Below are 21,878 nucleotides of genomic sequence, written 5' to 3' on the forward strand. Positions count from 1 at the left end.
AAGTAACTTCAAAATAGGGACTCTATGCATATATCCAACAGAATTTCTCAGGATCTGTTACTTGCTTAACATCGGGACAGTCAATGGTAATGGCTGTAAGTTGTGTAACAGATTTCATTGTTCACCAACTCTTTCGTGTTGTACTCTCCCAAGCATTTCAGTACAGTGTTCCGCCCACGGTAAGCACTCAATAAATACCACTGAGTGAGTGATCGAATAGTTTATGATGTCTGCATCAACTGGCATGAGCAGCAGCGTGGCTCGGTGGAAAGAGCGCGGGCTTGGGTCTCAGAGATCACGGGTTCTAATCCCAGCTCCGCCGCTAGTCAGCTGTGTGACCTTGGGCAAGTCACTTAACTTCCCTGGGCCTCAGTTACCTCATCTGTCAAATGGGGATTAAAACTGTGAGCCACGTGGGACAAACTGATCACCTTGTATCCCCCAGCGCTTAGAACAGTGCTCTGCACATAGTAAGCACTTAACAAATACCACAATTTATTTTTATTTATTTTTATGAGTTTCAGCCCCGTACCTGGTGGGCAAATTATTGGCCCCTTTCTCCATAAGCAAGGATTAGATTTGGGTTTGATCCCAAAAGAGGCAATTTGGATTGTAGATAAGCACAACATTCAACAACAGGTAGTATTCACTTCATCCCTGTACCTCATAGTAAGACTATTGGTCTCTAGAAGGAAATACTTCTAAAAATGCCCCCCAAAATGCTCATCCATTTTGAAAGATGTCTAAAATAGCATAATCTCATGGATCCTAGTTTCAGTTGATCGCATCCTACACTTTAGGACTTTAGTATGTAGACTTCAGTCACATAAATCTGAAATATTTTCTTTTTAAAGATTTCCAGGATATTCATTTTTGGTGACAATCTAGAATTTGAAGCTTCTGACCCATTCATTACTAATCTCTCTTCTTTCCTTTTGGAAAATACGTATTAATCAGAACGATGGTAAAAAGCTTTGTCTTTTCCCCAGTCGTCTTTGGTGAAACGCTGCAGTAAGCAGTAGAGTATTATTTTATCTACTTTACAGGGATACAAAGGAATAACTTGTTTCATAATAGATCGGGACACCGAGGGTCTTCAGATTGGAAAGAAGGAGAACAAAATGGGAATCAGAGCCTCTTCGACGTGTCCTTTGACGTTTGAGAATGTAAAGGTAGGTGTGTTGGAATTTCAACAAGTATATGATGCGAAAATATATTTAGTATGCATGCGTCAGTGCAAGATAAAAGACAGAAGACAAATATATTGTCAAATGTTTCCCACTTTACCCCCAAATTATCCCACATATCAGGTGGCACGACGGTAACGCTTCTGAGCGTTTGTTGTAGCTCATTCTGGTGTTCAGTCCAAGTCCACTGAAACCCCGGAATTGTATCTCTTGCCCACTCTGTTCACCACCCATCACCGATCAGGCAAGGGTGGCCTGCCCCGGAAAGGCACGTACGTTCACTTTCAGATATCTGAGAGCCAAATGCAGAAAAGCTGAGGATTAATCCCTGGAGCAACAGCCTCTAGCCTCTTCCTGTTGCCGAATTATATATTCCAAGCACGGAGTACGGTGCTCTGCACGCTGGAAGCGCTCAATAAATATGATTGAAGGAATGAATGGTGTGGCAAACGGGAGCCTACACTATTAGCCTCCTCCCGCCTTTTGAGCCTCTCCCCAGGATATGGAGGACTTCTTCCCTAGGTTCTCCCTCGAGGGACAGGATCCGCGTCCCATCCCGACCCGGGGACCCTTTCCCGCCGCTCAGTACAGTGCTCTGCAAAGTAAGCACACTTAATGAATACCACTACTATCCGTACCCTCCTCGGCACGCGTGGTCACCACGCCAGTCGCGGGCCCAAAGACTTTAACTGCGCATTTGTTCTATGATACCGATAGGAAGCATTTATCGAGCACCGACTGAATGCAGTGGCTCAGGAGCTCGTCGGAACTGGGGACTTCCAGATTGTATCCGTGGAGAGACGCCTCATAGGAGGGTGGGGGCGGGCGGTGGAGGTGGGTACCCGTTCAGTTGGGCTCAGCTCAGGCGAGCGATCTGTGTATTTCCTACAAGCCATACTCACTTTAAAAGGGCTTCGAATATCGCTCACGAGCGACGGTTGGCCCGTCCCCGCTCCGCCGCCCGTCAGCGTACGGAGAAGATTTGGGAGGCCGGAGATCCGGCGCGTTTACGGCCGAGGGGATGCGTCAACTGTTGAGAGGCCGGCGTCCTCTCCGTCGTCGCCTCCGGCCCCGGCCCCGGTGGGGTGTCATCAGGCGAGCCTCGGAGGTCCGTCGGGGCGCCGGGGTACCGAACGGGGGACTTCTCGATCCTTCAGGTGCCGGAAGCCAATATCCTGGGACGGCTCGGAGAGGGTTACAAGTACGCCATCGGCATGCTGAACGAAGGCAGGATAGGAATCGCCGCCCAGGTGAGTAGCTCGGATGGTACCGTGCAGACTGAACCAGCTGGGGCCGAATGAGTTGTGTCGGGGCGGGCGGAGGGGGCGGGCGTGGGGGCGGGCGTGCGGGCGGGCGACGCGCTGGCCGGTCCGTAGGTTTAGGAAACGCCGCCTGGTTGAAGAGCGCTAACCCCACTAGGTGTCGCCCTTGCCCTAGGGTGACCCGTCGTTCTTCAATCCTCGTTGGGCAGATCAGCAAAATCATGGCTCCGCCGTGGATTTTTCCACCTCGAACTCAAAGCGATCGCACCCGCTTGCTGCCTAGATGGCTAACTTCTACAGGTCTCTCAAAAATAAACCCCCCTCTCGAAAGACCCGGGGCACTCCAAAGGCATAAAGCTCGGGGGTTACGCGCGGGAAGACGAGGAAGGTTTGAAGCGACGTTAGGTCTTTACGTTCGATGCGCCGGTCGCCGTTCACGAAGGAAAGCTCCTCCGGGGGGGGGCTTTCGGAGCCCGGGCTCAAGCCCCAGCACGAAGCGACCGGATGAAAGCGGTACCGTCCGTTGCTTGCCACGTGGAACGGGGACGCGCCCCAGCGCTCGGGGCAGGGTTTGACTCAGATCCCGTAATTATGATCTGTCCGTCTGAGATCGTTATTCTGAAAAATCATCACCGCTTAAATGCCGGTTATATTTTGGGCTTCGGGAGTGCTTGCGTGCGTCATTTCTGCTTACCTCTGGGTAGTGTGTGTTTGTGTGTGTGTGTGTGTGTGCGTACACACCACTGCATATAGTAGACCGTGGCTATATCTATGGGTGTGCAGAAAAAAATGACTTTTTTCTCTTTTTAATTCACTGTTAACTTTTCCAGTCCAATCAAGAAGAGGTCATCATGCTAGTTTCTTCCAAAGGACACAAATCCCAGTGCTCTGTGTTGATTTTGGGAAGTGACAGTATTGGTTGTCTCAGGCTTTGCTAATAACTGTGGTATTGTTAAGCGCTTACTATGTGCCCGGCACTGTACTAAGCGCTGGGGCGGATCCAAGAACATTGGGTCGGACACAGTCCCTGTCCCACACAGGCGCTCATGGTCTTAATTCCCATTTTCCAGACGAGGTAACAGGCCCGGAGAAGTGAAGCGACAGCAGACAAGTGGTGGAGCCGGGATTAGAACCCGGGTCCTTCTGACTCCCAGGCCCGTGCTCTGTCCACTGAGCCATGCTGCCTCTGGGCTCAGCCTCTTTTTCTCTCCTTCAGCTCTAATCGCCCTGATTTGCTAGGTGGTTTTAGATCGAGCATTAAATCCAACCTACCCATAAAGCTGCCTGAATACCGGTGCACAACATGACATTGGCCTCCCCATCCCTTCTTACATTTCTGTGATTAAACTTGTCAGATGTGGCATTAAAAACTGTAGCCCTGGATCTCATTGTTCCCAACGATATAAATAATATAGAAGTTCGGGCAATAAAACACACTGTCAGGGTTTTACTCTAATTACCCCAAGTCACTCTTATAACCTAATTAAAAGTTAAGGTCAGGTAATTATTAGATCTTGGTTAATACTTTGGGCACCTCTTAAATGAAGAGGAATGCGATAAAAAGAACGAAAACATCAATCTTGGAACTTGTAGGGCTAAAGAATTCCGTTTCACGGGATTCCTAGCGAGCGGCTGTTATCTCAAGACGTTATTGGGATTGACGGCTCTGTCGGACGTAGTCTACGCAAACTTCGGTAACCGGCGTAGTTTTAGGGATGTTTTAGCATTCAGGTATTGTCATTCTGTGTCACCGTAAAAGGCTGTAGGTAGCGAGGTTGGAAACCTCCCACCGATTTTGTCCTATTTCCTACTCACGGGGACTTTGAGAAAGGGAAGAGCCAATCGGTAGTATTTATGGAGCACCTATTCTTTGGGGAACGTGGCGTTAGGTACGTGAAAAAATCCAATAGAGTGAGCAGACGTGACCCCTGCCTTTGAGGACTTTGCAGTTTGTCGAGTGAATTAGACAGGCAGAAGGGAAGTGGGCATGTGGGAGAGTGTAAGAAAATCTGCAGTGTAAGAAGATATATGGACTACTAAGAGTGCTAAAAAAATATTTGGGACAATAAAGCTCCTCTCCCAAATGTTTGGAACGAGTATTTTTTTTCCTTTCCTTACTAACTAGTTTACAAGAAATAGATTGATTTAATCAAGTAGTAAAATATTTTTCCATTTTTGTTTTTCCCCGTCTTAATGGTTCAGCATGTACTTTCACCTCCTCCCCACTGTACAGTCTGGTTTCCCTCTCCTTTTTTTTTTAAAATGGTATTTTTTAAGCGCTTACTCTATGCAGAGCACTGAGCTAAGCATTTTGAAGAGTTCAGTGCGATGCAACTGAGTTGGTAGACACGTTCCCTGCCCACAAGAAGCTGCAGGCTAGAGGAAGAAGTCATTCCTCCCTCTTCAGGACTTTGTATTATTTCTCCTGTTCCTACATAACCAGTGCATGACGATTGATTTGGCACAGACTTGACTTTATCGTCACTGTAGACAACGCTCCCATCCTCCCCGTCTTAGAAGCCCAGCACTTTGGCGGTGTTTTCGACTCATCTCTCTCATTCAACCCACACGTTAAATCCGTCACCAAATCCTTGTCTGTTCTGTCTTCGCAACCTCTTTAAAATCCATCCCGGGGTGTCCATCCAAACTCCTGCCATGCTAATTCACTTATACTGAGGAGCAGCGTGGCTTGAGTGGATAGACCATGGGCCTGGGAGTCAGGAGGACCTGGGTTATAATCCCGGCTCCACCGCGTGTCTGCTGTGTGACCTTGGGCAGGTCACTTAACCTCTCTGGGTCTCAGTTACCTCATCTGTAAAATGAGGATTAGGAGTGTGAACCCCTCGTAGGACAGGGACTGTGGCCAACCCGATTAACTTGTATCACGGTGTTGGGCACATTGTGAGAGCTTAATGACTACCGTAATTATTACACACTGCTCTGACTACCGCGTCAACCTCCCCTCTGACCTTCCGGCCTCCCGTCTCTCTCCATTACAGTCACTCTGCTGGCCAGATCATTTTTTTAAAAAGTATTCAGCCCTCATCTCCCCAGTCCTCAGAAGCCTCCGGCCGTTACCCGCCTACCTCCACGTCAAGCAGAGTGTCCGTACTCTGCACTCTAATCGATCTACCAATCTCAGTTGATTTTATTGAGCACGGTACTGTGTGCCGAGCACTGTATTAAGTGCCCGGGGAAAGTACCGTTTAAAGAGTTGCTATGATATACGTCTCTGCTTATAAGGAGCTACAGATTGCAGGGGGAGACAGACTTGCAAGTAAATTGACATAGTAAATGGAAAGGGCATTTCCATAAATGCTCTGGGGCTGGGTGAGCATCACAGTGCTCGAAGGGTACCCAGTCAGTGTTGAAGGGAGAGCCAACCAGAGAAATGAGGCCTCATTCCCAGAAGGCCTCTGTCAACCTTCCCCTTCCTACCTTACATCGCCCATCTACTACAACCCAACCCGCCCCCTTCACTCTTCCTACTTGGACCAACTTTCGGTACCTCGATCGGGCCGGGCTCGCTGCCGACTCCCTGATTCTGGCCTGGATCTCCCTCCCCCTGCATGTCTGGCAGACCCCCACCTCTAAAGTCGTATTAAAATCCTATCTCCTCCAAGAGACCTTCCCTGCGTCACCTGTGCTTCCCTTTAAGCACTTGCTGTTCAGCCCCACAGCACTTTCGAGAAGCAGTGTGGCTCAGTGGAAAGAGCCCGGGCTTGGGAGTCAGCGGTCCCGGGTTCTAATCTCAGCTCCGCCGCTTGTCAGCTGTGTGACTTTGGGCAAGTCACTTCACTTCTCTGGGCCTCAGTTACCTCATCTGGAAAATGGGGATTAAGACTGCGAGCCTCACGTGGGACAACCTGATCACCTTGTATCACCCCCAATGCTTAGAACAGGGCTTTGCACATAGTAAGCGCTTAAGAAATGCCATCATCATTATTATTCTAATTATTATTCTACCCTCCCACTTTCCCCGTCGGTAAATTATTTCAAAGTCCGTCTCCCCCTACAGACTGTAAGCTCCCCGTGGGCAAAGAACATGTCTACCAACTCTGTTGTACTCTCCCAAGCACGCATTGCACGGAATTCTGCACGCAAAAAGCACTCGATTGGTTCCTACTACAACACTCTGGTTGTTGTGGTTGTTAATATCATCATCATTATTATTATTATCCCTCCGGTTACTTCCTTGATTACCTCCGGGTCATCAAAAAATGGCTTTCCAATGATCGTTTCCACGGCATGACTGAAAAAGCGTCTAGGTGAAAGAATTCAGACACCTACAGTAGCACCTTGGATTCTGTCATGCTGGGTAAAATCCAAGAAGGATTTTGGAAAAAAACGATATTTGAGCGTTCTGCATTATCTAACATTGAGCACCTCTCTGACAGCTTGTCGTAGCTCCGTTAATATGGCCCCGGAAACCGGTTTTTATCCAACTGCTAGTTTGGTTTCTGATCAACGGTGGTCATCACCTTGCAGTCGTCTCCCTGTGCCGTGCTAGTGAATCTTGTGAGGCGGCGTGAAGCAAGCCGGCAAAAGAAGCATTCCACCTGTAGAGCTGCAAAGTTTCATAAGCAAACACGGGCACGTTATGGCATTGTATTCCCCTGTTCTTTCAGTGCGTTGCGTTGAAACTGTGGTCTAAGACAATGTGCCGTGGCAGGAATGACTGCATAATAATAATAATAATAATGTTGGTATTTGTTAAGCTCTTACTGTGTGCAGAGCACTGTTCTAAGCGCTGGGGGAGATACAGGGTCATCAGGTTGTCCCACGTGAGGCTCACGGTCTCAATCCCCATTTTACAGATGAGGTCACTGAGGCACAGAGAAGTTAAGTGACTTGCCCACAGCGACAGGTGGCAGAGCTGGGATTCGAACCCATGACCTCTGACTCCCAAGCCCGGGCTCTTTCCACTGAGCCACGCTGCCTGCGTGAATAAGTAGCCTCCCAAATGAGGATGGGCAGGACGGTGTAGGCCAAAGGCGCTCTTCATTCGATTAATGCCTTTGATTGATTCGTTGGTAGGTGCCGGCTTCTCACTCTGACTGCAAAATTGAAAAAGGGGCAGGGATTTTATTAATATTAATAATAATAATTGTGGTATTTAAGTGCCTACTATGTGTCGAGCACCCTACTAAGCACAGGGGTAGATAAAAGATCATCAGGCCCCACGTGGGGCTCACAGTCTGAGTAAGAGGGAGCGGAGGGATTGAATCCCTATTTTGCAGACGAGGGAACCTTGATCACAAGTCATACGGCAGACCAGGGTCAGTTTACTCAGTTTGATGTGTATGGATCTATAGTTCTGTTTATACTGACGTTATTGATGCCTGTTTGCTGGTTTTGATGTCTGTCTCCCCCCTTCTAGACTGTAAACCCATTTTGGGCAGGGATTGTCTCTCTTTATTGCCGAATCGTACCTTCCGAGCGCTTAGTACAGTGCTCTGCACACAATAAGTGCAGAGTAAATACGACTGAATGAACGATTGGTGGGGCCAGGATTAGAACCCAGGCCTCCTGACTCCCAGTCCCATGCTCTATCCACCAGGCCACACTGTTTCTCTTAAGAGAGTCGGGTGCTAGTAGGGGATGTGTTTCAAAGATCTACCGGGTCAGAAAGCCACCATCTGGGGGAATTTTTTTGACCCTGATTAGAAACTCTCAGGTCATGTCGGAAAACCAAGATGAGCCCGTTGAGAAGCAGCATGGCCTAGTGGCCTGGGAGTCCTTAAGACCTGGGTTCTGATCCGACCCCACCACCTGTCTGCTGTGTGACCTGGGGCAAGCCACTTCTCTCCTCTGGGCCTCGGTGACCTCGTCTGTAAAATAAGGATTGCGTCTCTGAGCCCCAAGTGGGACAGGGACTGTGTCCAAACTGATTAGCTTCTACCTACCTCAGAGCTTACTGTAGTGCCTGGCACGTATTAAGCGCTTAATAAATGACATTAAAAAATAAAAAACAACTTTGGAAGTCCAGCGTTAAAAGCTGTGAGGGCCATCACCCCTCTGGCCCCCATGGAATTGGCGCCTCAGTCGATTGTGAGCCCCTCGAGGGACAGGACCGGTCTAAATCTCTGTCGGCTCTTAGTACACCGAGCTGCATACAATAAGCACGTGGTAAATATTATCGCCGGTACCATTCTTTCAGGCTTGGGCCAGCTCCCACCCCCTGGGCAGACTTTGGGGGGCTACCTCCAAGGGCCCATCGTAACGGGGAATCGAGCTCTGAAGAAACTGTAGCGCCGGAGCCCTCAGCCATCAATTTGGGGTTGACACCTCAAGTCGGATCACTAGATAAGTCAAATCAGTGGTATTTATCGAGCCGCGGAGAAGCAGGGTGGCCTAGTGGCTAGAGCGTGGGCTGTGGAGTCAGAAGGACATGGGTTCTAATCCCGGCTCCGCTGTAGATGAGGTCACTGAGGCACAGAGAAGTGAAGTGACTTGCCCACAGTCACCCAGCTGCCAAGCGGCAGAGCCGGGATTCGAACCCATGACCTCTGACTCCCAGGCCCGGGCTCTTTCCACTGAGCCACGCTGCTTCTCAACGAATATGACAATTATTAGTGTACTAAAAGCACAGGAGGGTACAATACAGCAGAGGTGGTAGAGACATTTCCTACCCACCGGGAGCTTATAGTCTAGAGTGGGTGACAGACATTTAAAGAAATTACGGCTATGGATATAAGGGCTGTGGGGCTGAGGATGGGAGGGATGGATATCAGAAAGCACAATTTCCCACCCAAACCTTCTTATGGAGAACTAGGAGATGTTCCCAGTGCTTGCAGCTTCTCTTCCCTCATTGTGGGAATAATGTGTGGCTCGGTGGAAAGAGCCCGGGCTTGGGAGTCAGAGGTCATGGGTTCGAATCCCGGCTCTGCCGCTCGGCAGCTGGGTGACTGTGGGCAAGTTACTTCACTTCTCTCTGCCTCAGTTACCTCATCTGTAAAATGGAGATTAACTGTGAGCCTCATGTGGGACAACCTGATGACCCTGTATCTCCCCCAGCGCTTACAACAGTGCTGTACACATAGTAAGCGCTTAACAAATACCAACATTATTATTATTATTCACCCCCACGCATTTCCTCATCAGTCTTCCTTTCTCCCTCTTTACGTCCCGCGTATTCTTAGCCAAATCTACAAATGCACACAGGTACACACGCAACACAAACGTTCTGTCAACACACACTCTCACACTTGCAAATGCTCTCTTCTAAGCACATTCATTCACACATGAAAGCACTCTATTCGGGGGACACAATCCCATATTCACACACAGAAACCTGCTCAGCCAGGACCGTAAGTACATATCAATCAGTCAGTGGTATTTATTGAGTGCTTCGTGGATGCAGAACACCGTACTAAGCACTTGAGAGCGTACAATGCAACAGAGTCGGTGGACGCGTCCAACGCCCACAAGGAGCTTACAGCCCAAAGGAGTTTAGAGTCTAGAGCTTCCATTTGTGTGAGCTCGGCCTTTACATTTGTTATCGAGCGTGGCCCGGAAATGGTGCCGATGAAAGTGGCCGAGGAGCCGGACGGACGTGATGCGGGGTCCGGGGTCTCCCGGCCTCAGGGAGTGGGCAGGGACTAGGTCCGTTGATTGTCGTATTATACTCTCCCAAGCTTTTAGTACAGTGCTCCGCACACCCTAAGCGCCCAATAAATACGATTGGATGAAAGATTGAATTAATTTAGAAAGCACTTGACTTCTGGAAGACTTTTAGTTTGATCTGCATGGAACCCAGTAATAATAATAATGATGATGATGATGATGGTATTTGTTAAGCGCTTACGATGTGCCAGCAGGCACCGTTCTAAGCTCGGGGGTAGATACGAGGCAATCAGACCATCCCTGTCCCACATGGGGCTCCCAGTCTTCATCCCCATTTTCCAGATGAGGTAACTGAGGCCCAGAGAGGTGACTTGCCCAAGCTCACGCAGCGGACAAGGGGCGGAGCCGGGATTAGAACCCAGGACCTCCTGACTCCCAGCCCCGTGCTCTATCCACGCTGCCGTGCTGCCAAAATGGCTCCAACCGTCACTGCTGCTGGATGAGAAGCTCCGTCCCATGACGAGGGATCCCCCTTTAACTAGTCCTCTGCAAGTGGGCAGCTCAAGACGTTGCTGATGATGATAATGGTGTTTGTGCAGCACCTACGCTGCGCCAAGCACTGTACTAAGCACTGGGGTAGATCCAAGCCCCAGTGTTTAGTACAGTGCCTGGGACACGGTAAGCACTTTAACACATACCACATTTAAAATAAAGATAACCGGGTTGGGCGCAGTCCGGACGGGCTCACAGTCCGAGAGTCATCCGTCTTTCCCCGCACCCAACTCAGATTTGTCCCTCAGTCACTGCCCCTCTCAACTCTGCTGGTCTCTGTGGCCAAGGGGCTTTGCTGACCGTTAGATCCCGGGCACTGAGGCCTAATTTATCCTGGTCGCCTGGGGTGGTTTGGGTTGCTCTGGGGGACAACTAGGAAGTCCAAGCAGTACCTATAGGTGACTTAGGTCAGGGAGAATGAGGGGAGGACCCTGGCTACATGGGGCGCTTCTCCCCAAAAGAGAAGCAGCGGGGTCTAGTAGGTAAAGCATGGACCTGGGAGTCAGAAGGACCTGGCTTCCGATTCCGGCTCCACCACTCATCTGCTGTGTGACCTTGGGCAAGTCACTTAACTTCTCTGGGCTTGTTACCTCGTCTGTGAAATGGGACTAAGGCGGCCAGCTCCGTGTAGGACAGGGACTGTGGCCAACGTGATTAGCTTCTTTATATCCCAGGGCTTAGTACAGTGCTTGGAACATAGTAAGTGCTTAACAAATGCCATTAAAAAAACGGGGGGGGGGGTGAACTTGTTGGCCACCCTGTGCTGTAGCTCCGGGTTCTTGATGAGTGGGTCGGTCAGCTCGGATACTGGTTGTTCAGTCGTCGACAGCAAGAGCAGCATTCAATAGCATTGAGAAGCAGCGTGGCTCGGTGGAAAGAGCCCGGGCTTGGGAGGCAGAGGTCATGGGTTCGGATCTTGCCTCTGCCACTTGGCAGCTGTGTGACTGTGGGCAAGTCACTTCACTTCTCTGTGCCTCAGTTACCTCATCTGTAAAATGGGGATTAACTGTGAGCCTCATGTGGGACAACCTGATTACCCTGTATCTACTTCAGCGCTTAACAGTGCTTAACAGCACTTAACTTAACAGCTTAACTTAACATAACAGTTTAACAGCGCTTAACAGTGCTCTGCACATAGTAAGCGCTTAACAAATGCCAACATTATTATTATTGATTGATTCGGGGTCGGTGTCTGAGCAAACCTAGTTAAGAACGCACTGCTCACCCCAAAAGGAGAATGAATGGGTTGCAAAAGGTACAGTAAAGAGTACCTCTCTCACCAGGCTTAAATCCGGGCTCACCAGAGGAACGTGGCTAATTTTGCAGAGCATTAGCCAATAGAAAATTAATGAACATATAGAAAATAACCATTTCACGGTGGAACAACAAGACATTACTCAATGGCGACTATAACAACTGTCACCAACGAACAGACGCATTCGATGCTCATGAATTGACGAGATTCATAGTGGACACTGCCAAAGTGAGAGAGTGTTATAATTATCTAATGAGGAGTTTCTGACAGCTCGATCCAGGGGAGGGGCTGTAATGGTAGAGGGGAGGGGATGGTTTCGTGACGCACTGAAGAGGAAGAAACAGCAAGACTAAAATAGTAATGATAATGAGGGTAATAAATAATAATAATTATGCTCTTTTTTTAAGTGCTTACTATGTGCCAAGAAGGGTACTAACTGCTGGGTAGAAAACCTCAGGTGTGACACAATTCCTGTCCTACGTGGGGCTCACATTCTAAGTAGGAGGCAGCCTGGAATATTGAATCCCTCGTTTGAAGATGAGGAAACTGAGGCCCGGAGAACTGAAGTGACTTGCCCAGGGTTCCACAGCAGGCAATTGGCAGAGCTGGGATTAGAACCAAAGACCTCTGACTCCTTGGCCTGGTTGTATTTCACTAGGCCACACTGATCACTATTAGTATTATTATTATTGTTATTATTTTAATCTCTCATCTTACTAAAGGACTTGGGAGGAGCAATATAGATGACAAATCCCTCTCTTTATAAGATACATAAGTATTTCTAAATACAGATTTATTCTAGCTAATTGTGGCTTCAATATAGTGACTGCTACACATTTTTTGAATACTCTGGGTGGGCTAAATGAGGTGATTATGCCACAGTAATCCATTCCGGGACCATGACAGTGGTCTGAGACAGCTATGGAAAAATAACCGTCATTTAGGAGATTAAATAGGTTCTTTAAATAATACAATCTGATCTTTGTTTATCTTGTTCTTTTCAGATGTTGGGATTAGCGCAAGGATGTTTTGACCAAACCATTCCATATACCAAAGAAAGGATGCAGTTCGGCAAAAGAATCTTTGATTTTCAAGTACGCATTTATGGTGAAGGAATGAGTATTTGTTAGATGCGTAATTTGGTAAGAATTAGTATCTTGTGGAAAAACTAATTAGGAAAAAAAAGCTTGGAGGAGATTTCAGGAAATCCTTGAGTTAGAGTATATTTCTAGGTAAGTAAAATGGCACTGAGATAATTTCTAAACTTACATCCTGTTTCGGTTTTAAAATGCATTTATGTCGATTTTACAAAAGCAATCTCATTTATGGCACTTGCTGTGGGGCTAAGGATGGTCAAGGGCGTCACACGGGAGTCACGGGGAAACGGGAGAGAAATTTCAAATCCTCAATGTGGGGAAAGAGAAGTAAGGCGTAGAGAGGCCTGGGTGGGGGGTAGTATGGGCGAAGTCGGGGTTGTGGGGTGGAATGGGAGAGGTGCCAAGGCGGGGATGAGGTGGGAGAACCAGGAAGGAGTAGAATGGGAAAAGCTGGAAGGAGTGGAATGGGGAAGCCGCTGTGGGGTTAGAATGGGAGAGGCCAGGGTGGGAATGGAATGGAATGGAGTGGGAAAGCCCAGTGGAAGGAGAGAGGAGTGGAAGAGGAGAGACCAGTAAGGGAAATGGAAGGGGAGAGACCGGTGGAGAAGTGGAATCGGAGAGGCCAGGGTGTATAGTTAGGTGAGAGTGTGGCATGGGAGAAGTAAGTTAGTTGGGGGTGAGTGAAATGCAAGGGGCTCGGGGATGGGGGACGGGGGTGAAGAGGTGGGATGGGAAGGAGTGTGTGTGGTTTCAGCGGAAGGGTGAGGGAGGAGGGATGGGAGAGTCCGGGCCGGGAGATGGAATGGAAGAGGCTGGGGACCCTAATTGGTAGGCTTCTTTCCTGGAATGATTACTCTGGTAGAATTTCCCTTGAATTCTCTTTCCCTTGAATTCTCTGTCATAACGGTTTGACAGTGATCATAAAAAGGACAACATCCCAACATTTTCATATTTTGAACTGCCTCTTTATGTGCATTTTGTCTTTTTAAATAGCAGTTGTCATAAAAGAATGACATGAACTTTGAAGCTACGATAAGAGAATTTTAACGATATGTGATGTCACTCGATTTTGAACGTAGATTAAAAAGTATTTTCAAAGAGCCCGTGAATTTCCTTTTTGTATATTTAAGGCATCTGACAATATACCGTTAACAGTCCAGGATTTCGGGTTGGGAGGTGTTCTCGGAGATTGAAGTTCTAACATTAGGTCTGACCTTAACAGGGACTCCAGCATCAAATAGCTCAAGTGGCCACCCAGCTAGAAGCCACAAGGCTACTGACCTACAATGCCGCCAGGCTGGCGGAAGCCGGGAGACCGTTCATCAAGGAAGCCTGCATGGCCAAATACTATGCGTCAGAGGTAAGAGATCGTTCTCTGTAGTCGGATTCAGCCGGTCTGTGTGCTCTACCTATTTGTTTTATTAAGTTCTTGGACAAAGCACTTGGGTTAAAAGTGTTATTTAGGTAAATTCCAACTTGTAGGGCCTTCCCTTAGCCAGGAGAAGTCTGGGAGGTGCATTAATGCGAGAACCTTTCAAACGGGAATGCCGCCGACATCGCCTACGATATGCCAGGTTCTCAGCGCCATATCGTGGTACCATAGGCTGGCCAGATGGAACGGGGGCAAGAACTCAACCGAAAAGGAGGGTGCTGGAGTGGAGGTCGGGGCCTAGCCTCCCCTACAGCCTCCCACCTATCAAAGAGGTGGCAGAAACCGACAGGAAGGGGCTCCTGTCATTCCCCAGCCTCCCCTCCTGAACCCAATGGGAAGTAGCCTGACTGTGAAGCTACTTCTGGCAAAAAATAGAGGCACAGTTGGGGTCCTGCCCAGACCCAAAGTCTGACTCTGGGTGGCCAGGGTGGGGGGCTGCCGAATGCCAGTCCGGCTGGTCTCAGGCCCATCCCTTCCTCTCCCCAGAAGCTCTCCCTGGAACCTGAGCACTTCACTTATCTCCCCGCCTCCAGGTTCTCCCCTTTCCAGTCCACACATCGCTCTGCTCCCCAGATCTCAGTGGTTACCCATTCCTCCCTTTGTCAAGCACTCTTCTCCCTCTGCACCCCAGCTCGCACTCCTGACTCCTCTCAAACCGACCTCTTCACGGACCAACTCACCTGTCCCGCCTCTGACCCCTTGCTCATTCCCTTTCTCCTTCCTAATAATGATAATGTTGGTATTTGTTAAGCGCTCACTATGTGCAGAGCACTGTTCTAAGCGCTGGGGTAGATACAGGGTAATCAGGTTGTCCCACATGAGGCTCACAGTCTTCATCCCCATTTTGCAGATGAGGGAACTGAGGCACAGAGAAGTGAAGTGACTTGCCCACAGTCACACAGCCGACAGGTGGCAGAGCCGGTATTCGACCCATGACCTCTGACTCCCAAGCCCGGGCTCTTTCCGCTGAGCCACGCTGCTTCCTAGAACTCCCTCTCCCTTCGTACCCAGCAAACCACAACTTGCCCGTCTTCCAAACCGTTCCAAACTCTCATCTCCTCCAGGAGGCCTACTCTGATTACTCGCCCTTATTTTCCATCAATCAGTGGTGTTTTCTGAGTGCATACCATGTGCAGAGCACTGTATTAAGCCCTTGGGAGAGTCCAGTGCAGCAGAATTAGCAGACAAGTTCTCTGCCCAAAACGAGCTTGCAGCCTAGAGGACTTTCCCGGCTTTCTCCGAATACTACTTTCCCCCCTTCCAGTTCCCTGAAGCTTCAGTCCCCAGGGGCCTTCCTCACCATTGCTGAGTCTCGTGACCTTGTAGTATAGGGTAGGTTCTCCTTTCCTCCAGACCCCAGCCAGATCCTCAGGAGAAAACCTGTCCGGCTATACAGCGGCTGCTGACCCGTCAGCTCTTGGCTCCACTCCGTAGTTCCGGACCGCCTGGTCCTGGGAAAAGCTTCGGCAGTGGGAATCCTGCCGAGCGCAGACTCAGTGGTTCATCGTGGGCCTAGGACCGCTAGCAAAACCTCCTTCCTCCTACCAGTCAACCCCAGACATTGGGAGGGCCTCCATCCTGCGAGGGAACGTATAGGTTGGCCAACATTTCTAAGGCTGGTGGATCCCAGTAAAACACCGTGAGCCCTGGGCCAGAGAGGGGCGGCATCCAGGTCCCCTCTGCTCCCTAGACGCGCTGCTTACGTAGGTAGGAGAGAGTTCTCTCAGGGCCCCGTGGACCTGGCGGTAAACCAGAAATGGCCAAGATGGGGAAGAATGGAGAGAAAGAGCAGGTGTCTGGATCAGTGATCTGGGTCCCCAGGCTCTTATGGCGCCATTTCCTTGGGCATTTGGGGGAGCACGGAGAGAAGAGATGAGGGGAGGGCTTCTCCCAGACCCTACTGTGCCCGGCTGAGGGGGCGGGGAAGAGTGCTGAGGGGAGTCGTTCAATCAGGCAGGCAGTCAGTCAGTGAAGCTCAGTGAGCTCTGTACCAAAGGCCTGGGAGAGTTTAATAAAACGAGTAGACACAACCCCCCCCATCAAGGTGCTTTCGGCGTAGCGGGACTGGTGTCCAGACCGACACCCTGGGTGAACCGCATTATAACAGCAAATCCAGTGGTAAGGGAAAGCCAGAGGTACAGAAAGAGATCAATTTCTAATACCTTAATTTACACTGATGCTCGGTCTTTGAAAATATTTTCCCCAAGAAAATAATTTTTAAAATGCGGTCTGAATTGTGCGGCAAGGCAGGTGATGGAATCTCTGACTGATCTCTGGCAGGTTGCAGCGCTGACAACGAGTAAATGTGTGGAGTGGATGGGTGGAGTAGGCTACATGAAAGATTATCCAATTGAAAAATATTACAGAGATGCTAAAATTGGTAAGTAGCTCTTTATAACTCGCATGGTTTAACTAAATAAAGCAGTTGAAAATGTTTTTGCTAATAGTTGCATGGGTGATTTTTAGATTACTTTTAAGTGTTCGTCGGTGCCTCTCTCTTTATTGCCTGTGAAGGTTATATTGGGTTTTTTTCTGCCTCTTGCCTCAAAAAAAAGTCATATTTCCTAGGAAGCACAGAGATGCCAAGTGTTTGTTTTTTATTACCCCTCCAACTCTTGTATTTCTAAGGTATCATATGGGATTCTGTGCACCACTGAAATTTTGTGACATAGGATTAGATGCTCTGTACTAGAGAATTGGCTTAATTCCTTGAAGTTGCTCGAAGACTTCTACCTAACTGACGAGGCTTTTAACAAATTTACAGTTTCGGAAATTGGTCAAACCTGACGAGTGTGGAAATTCTACTCCTTCTCCAAAAGAAGTGTTCCGGTAATTTCAATTCACGGGAGCAGAATAAGCTACTTAAATTAGTCATGTGTGTACTGTGAACCTGTCTTATGGATATTTATTTATATCTCATGAAATAGAAGCCTGAACTTTAAATGAAGAGCTACACTGCTACAAAAATTGGCAACATCAGCAAGGAAACCAAGCAGATTTGACTTGTTAAAAAAATTTAGACTCTTAATGAAACTGTCTCCCTTTCAAGTTGCCTCAGCGCCCCTTATTTGCCCCAGTTCTTTTGGGAAGTGAGAGAGATGCCATTCGTATGCCTGGAAAACCTAAACCATAGACTTACAGTTAATGCACATATGTGAGTATGTGCATCCCATGCACAATTATTATTATTTATTTGTTTAATTAATGAGATCCACTCTCAGTAATGAAACCCCTAAATCCGGTTTCAGAAACACATTATGAGCTTTTAAATTAACTCCTCTATTAATATGCAACTGTGTAATATTAGGAATTTATGAATCACGATGGTAGATCTTTGAGAGAAAACGTTTATCATCTGCCACAAATGTGCTATTAGTGGTTGGGTGACTAAATAAGATAACCCCGGAAGACTAGACTGATGAAGTTTTTTTTTTTCCCTATGGTATGGTATTAAGTGTTTACTATGTACCGGGTGCTGTACTAAGCGTCGGAGCTAATAGAGGTGATCGGGTTGGGCCCAGTCCATGTCCCCATGGCGTTCACATTCTTAATCCCGATTTTACAGATGAAGGAAATGAGGTACAGAGGAGTGAAGTGACTAGCCCAGGGTCCTCTGCTGTGCTCTGACTCCCGGGCGCATGCTCTATCCATTGGGCCATGCTTATCGCTCGTTAGGGATATTGTGTGTGTGTTTGTGTGTGTTGTCTCTGATTTTGGGTTTTGTTTGCATTTGGTCAAAGCACAGGTAATCACCCACTGAAGTTCAGTCACCATTAAAGGGTGTGGATTTCTCTTGCTTCTTTGGGTCTACTCCTATTCACTCTCCTCTTTTGTTTCAGGTGCTATCTATGAAGGAACTTCAAATATCCAGTTGAGCACCATAGCAAAACTCTTAGGCCAGGAATATTGAAAGCCGCAAGGATCTGACGACTAGAACTAGAAACTTTGAACCAGTGTGCCTCATTGGTGAAATAATGTGCCGTGCGATCCAAATGCGTCTTCCCGGGAGTGATGTAAAACTCGGGGGATTCCAGTCTTCCATGGATAGGAATTTGACATCTCCAAAAGTGCCCGGATTTGCATTCAGAAATAGTTTATTGACCAGGTAAACCAACTAAATGTCTCCCTCAAATCTGGTTTAATGTACCATCTCTGCGACTGATTCCAGCAGTCATTTTGCTTCACATAAATACTGCATTCTTATAATATTTGCCAAGGTAATAATAATGTTTATCTGGGGGATAATCAAGTAGAAAAATACTACCATTTCAGCTTCGTAGAAAAATCTACGTTATCTATAGTTCTAATCACAGGTTGTATTCATGTTTCTAGACAATACATTGCAGGGCTGTTTTTATTTAGCATTTTTGCAGAGTCATTTCTGTGGTATAAAGTCAAATGGTTCATTGTAAATATCAAAAGGTATTTTGAAAGACTTTTAAATATTAGAGCAGTTGAGTGTTATAATGAGTAGGTCAAATGATCAGGTCACAAACAAGGCTTTGGAAACATATTGTTGCAATTCTTGTTGTGTTCTTTAAATATCCCTACGGTCTCAAATGGCTTTATGAATCTCTACTTCCATTTCCAAGACATTATTAAAATAATATATTTATCTGTACCCTCTCCGAATCTGACACTTGATTTGATAAAATGATTTTCCTACTCTCTCCAGCAGCACTTCCCCTCTATATCAAAATTGTCTCCTGCTTTCTCAGAATTGAACTTTAATTTAAAAGTAATCTATAAATTGAGCTTTCAGGTGGAGTTCAGTGACTTACGCTGTGAATTGTGAAATATTTCACTACTTGGGCATTTTGATCTTCAGCAAGCAGAGAAATCAGTTGCTCTAGGACAGATGATAGCCGGAGAGCCAGTTACATGTGGGCAGATATAAGTCAAAGAGGAATTAATTTAAGATGCTCTTTTAGCATGAAACAAAAATAATAGAAATCACAAGAGCAAAAGAGAATGCGTAGCATGTATTGGAAAGGAGGAGAGAATTTGCTGGATAATGAGACAAGCTCCCAGAAGTGATGGATCCTAAATCAATCAGGAAAAGAAGGCAAAAAGAACACTCTCTTGTTCTTTAAGGGGAGATTACTGCAGAGGCAAGAGCAGGTAAGATGACCCCAAGAGGGAGTTTTTGCATCTTGAATTCTTTTCAGAGAAAGAAATGAAATGAAAAGACCCTACATTTAAAACGACATTTTTTTTTAAATCCCAAAGCCATTTTCTAATTCAGCAAGTAACAAATGATAAACATTAGCAGTGTAGTACAAAAATTCACTCTTGAGAGTTTTAATAACTAATCGGTTGGCTTTACGGTGTTCTTGATTATACCCCTCCAAAATAATGTTGAGGCCCAGATTCCCAACTGCCACCTGTTGGGTTTTTTTCCTATATTTTTATCTTTATGAATCTATATCCAGTGGAAAGCTCCTGAAACATAGGTCACAATTTAAGAGGTGGTGGACGGTCATCTTGTCTGTATGTAAAATGTATTTAAAATTTATATCAGAGCCTAATATATTATTATTCATTCTTTTTGCTTGCTCATGAGCTGCGTGATAACTGTAACTTTCTCCCAGGAGAGAGAGCGGCTTCTCTGCTGATCCTTCCATTTGCCTCTTTCCTCCTCCCGCCAGACTTTGCAACCTCTTAAGTGTGGTTTCTTAATTTTCAAAGGCAGTGTGGTGTGCCCATCCAAGTTAGCCGCCTGTTCTTTCCGGTGGGAATGCTTTAAAGAGAGGCTATGTGCTCACCCTCCTATGTGAGTATTTTCTCAACAATGCCGCTAGTCCAAGGTTCAGAGCATCTTGACTCTCAAATAGAACTGGGATCCCTTTCCCCACCCAACGCCTAAAATATGCCAAAGTTTTGCTTCAGAGAATTTGGAAATGAACTGGTCAGGGAACTCATTGATATTTTCCTGTTGATACTACATCTTTGCTGCCATTCATGACTTATTGGCTTCACAACCTTCAAGCCTTTCTAGGTAGTCTCCTGTTTTAATGATAGCAGGCTTCGGGATGGAATACTTATGGGATTAACAAAATATCACTAAGATTCAGCACAGATTCACTTCGTTATTCTGTTTTCTGATTTTAATTTTGTAAGAATGGTTTTACTTCTAGAGAAATCCATTGAAAATGCATATAGTGTATTTACACCCATTTAAAACCTTTGGATTCCTCTTTGTGGCCTAAATCTTTGAATAAAGAGTAAATTCAGTGCCAAAAATACAAACTGAGTTTTGGCATTTGGGCATCAGGAGTTACCTAGTGGTACTCTAAAAATCAGTGCAGTGGGAGATCCTTTAGAAGAGAAAAATCTCAAGAGATTTGAAGCTCTTTGGAGGTGAATTAATTCCTTCATGCTTCTAGCACGTGATTACTCCAGGACACCAAGCAGTAACCTTAAAGAGTTTGGGGTTCACCAGCAATACGTGGCATGACCCCCGATGAATGACTGACTCTGGTGGAAGAATCTCATTGAGTTGGTTAAGAATTTTTCATGAAACATGTTAAAATACCCCAATTCCACATCTTTTTTAGAGATTTTTTCCATTTACTAATGACTTTGGAAAATCCATAGATCTACATGCGAAAACTAGATATTGTTACTAAAGCTGGCATCATCACTTTAAGATCATTTATCCTTAGAAATTTCTATTAGTAAGCACAAGGGTTTATCTCTGCAGAGTTTGCTACGGTTGGATAAATGAATTTTGTGTTCATTTACATCAGAATCTCTTCTGGACCGCAAAAATCAGTAATTTACGGGAAACAAAAAAAGTGAGGAAAATAAAGGACTTGATTCCAGATTTCACTGATCGTCAATTTTATTGTATGGAAGAATTGAGCTGCCCATTGCCGACAGGGATAGATCACTGTTATCCGTCTCCTCTATGATTCAGTTATTGTTTTTATAGATAAGAGAGTTTACAAAAGTGCATAAGGAAATTGAAAAAAAGGTTCTTGGAGTCAGCGTGATTCTAAAATGTATTAACGTGACAGCCTCCTTAAGCCCGCTAAAAGTGGGGCTTCCTACTATTATTTCTCATCAGAGTTTTTAACTTCATCCTGAACAACTCCCTGTTGTCAAGATTTCCAGTTGTTCACCCACTGTGTTAAGAGTTGTTTTGTTATTTTGAAGCCTATCTCAAGATGACAGTACCAAAATACTACAAAGAGGGGGTGGGGGAGTTTTAATTCTCTTCTACAGAAAGCACTGGACACTAGCAGTGACCGAAGCTAGCCAAATGTTTTCACTTTTCCTATATGCATAGATTTCACTTTTGCTTTCGTTGTCCTCTATTAGCCTTTCTTGGTGAAACACAGAAAGATTTTGCCAGACCTCTTTGTGGCTAGGATGGGATCACCTGGGCCTTGGGGGCTGCCAGTTGAAAAAAACTTGTGAACTGCTCCTTGAGGTGGACTCCCTTTCCAGTAAAAACAGGAACAACTCTTCCCCTCCGTCATGCAGAAATTAGAGACATTTTGAAATCGGATGAGGAGTGCTTTC

At 46.7% G+C, this 21,878-nt stretch overlaps 1 protein-coding gene across 1 annotated transcript in view; it reads left to right on the top strand.

Annotated features, from left to right (window-relative positions):
* The window catches only part of ACADSB (acyl-CoA dehydrogenase short/branched chain), a 55,543-nt gene extending 34,361 nt beyond the window's left edge, over positions 1-21,182 (top strand). Inside the window, exons 6-11 of the mRNA XM_029080514.2 lie at positions 1,047-1,172; positions 2,345-2,437; positions 12,827-12,916; positions 14,142-14,279; positions 16,632-16,731; positions 18,191-21,182. Of these exons, the coding sequence (XP_028936347.1) occupies positions 1,047-1,172; positions 2,345-2,437; positions 12,827-12,916; positions 14,142-14,279; positions 16,632-16,731; positions 18,191-18,261 (618 nt within the window). The 3' untranslated portion in view covers positions 18,262-21,182. The remainder of the gene's footprint in view (positions 1-1,046; positions 1,173-2,344; positions 2,438-12,826; positions 12,917-14,141; positions 14,280-16,631; positions 16,732-18,190) is intronic.
* Positions 21,183-21,878: the final 696 nt, after the last annotated feature.

The sequence above is a fragment of the Ornithorhynchus anatinus genome, chromosome 16, assembly GCF_004115215.2.
Source record: "Ornithorhynchus anatinus isolate Pmale09 chromosome 16, mOrnAna1.pri.v4, whole genome shotgun sequence".
In the NCBI taxonomy this organism is placed as follows: Eukaryota; Metazoa; Chordata; class Mammalia; order Monotremata; family Ornithorhynchidae; genus Ornithorhynchus; species Ornithorhynchus anatinus.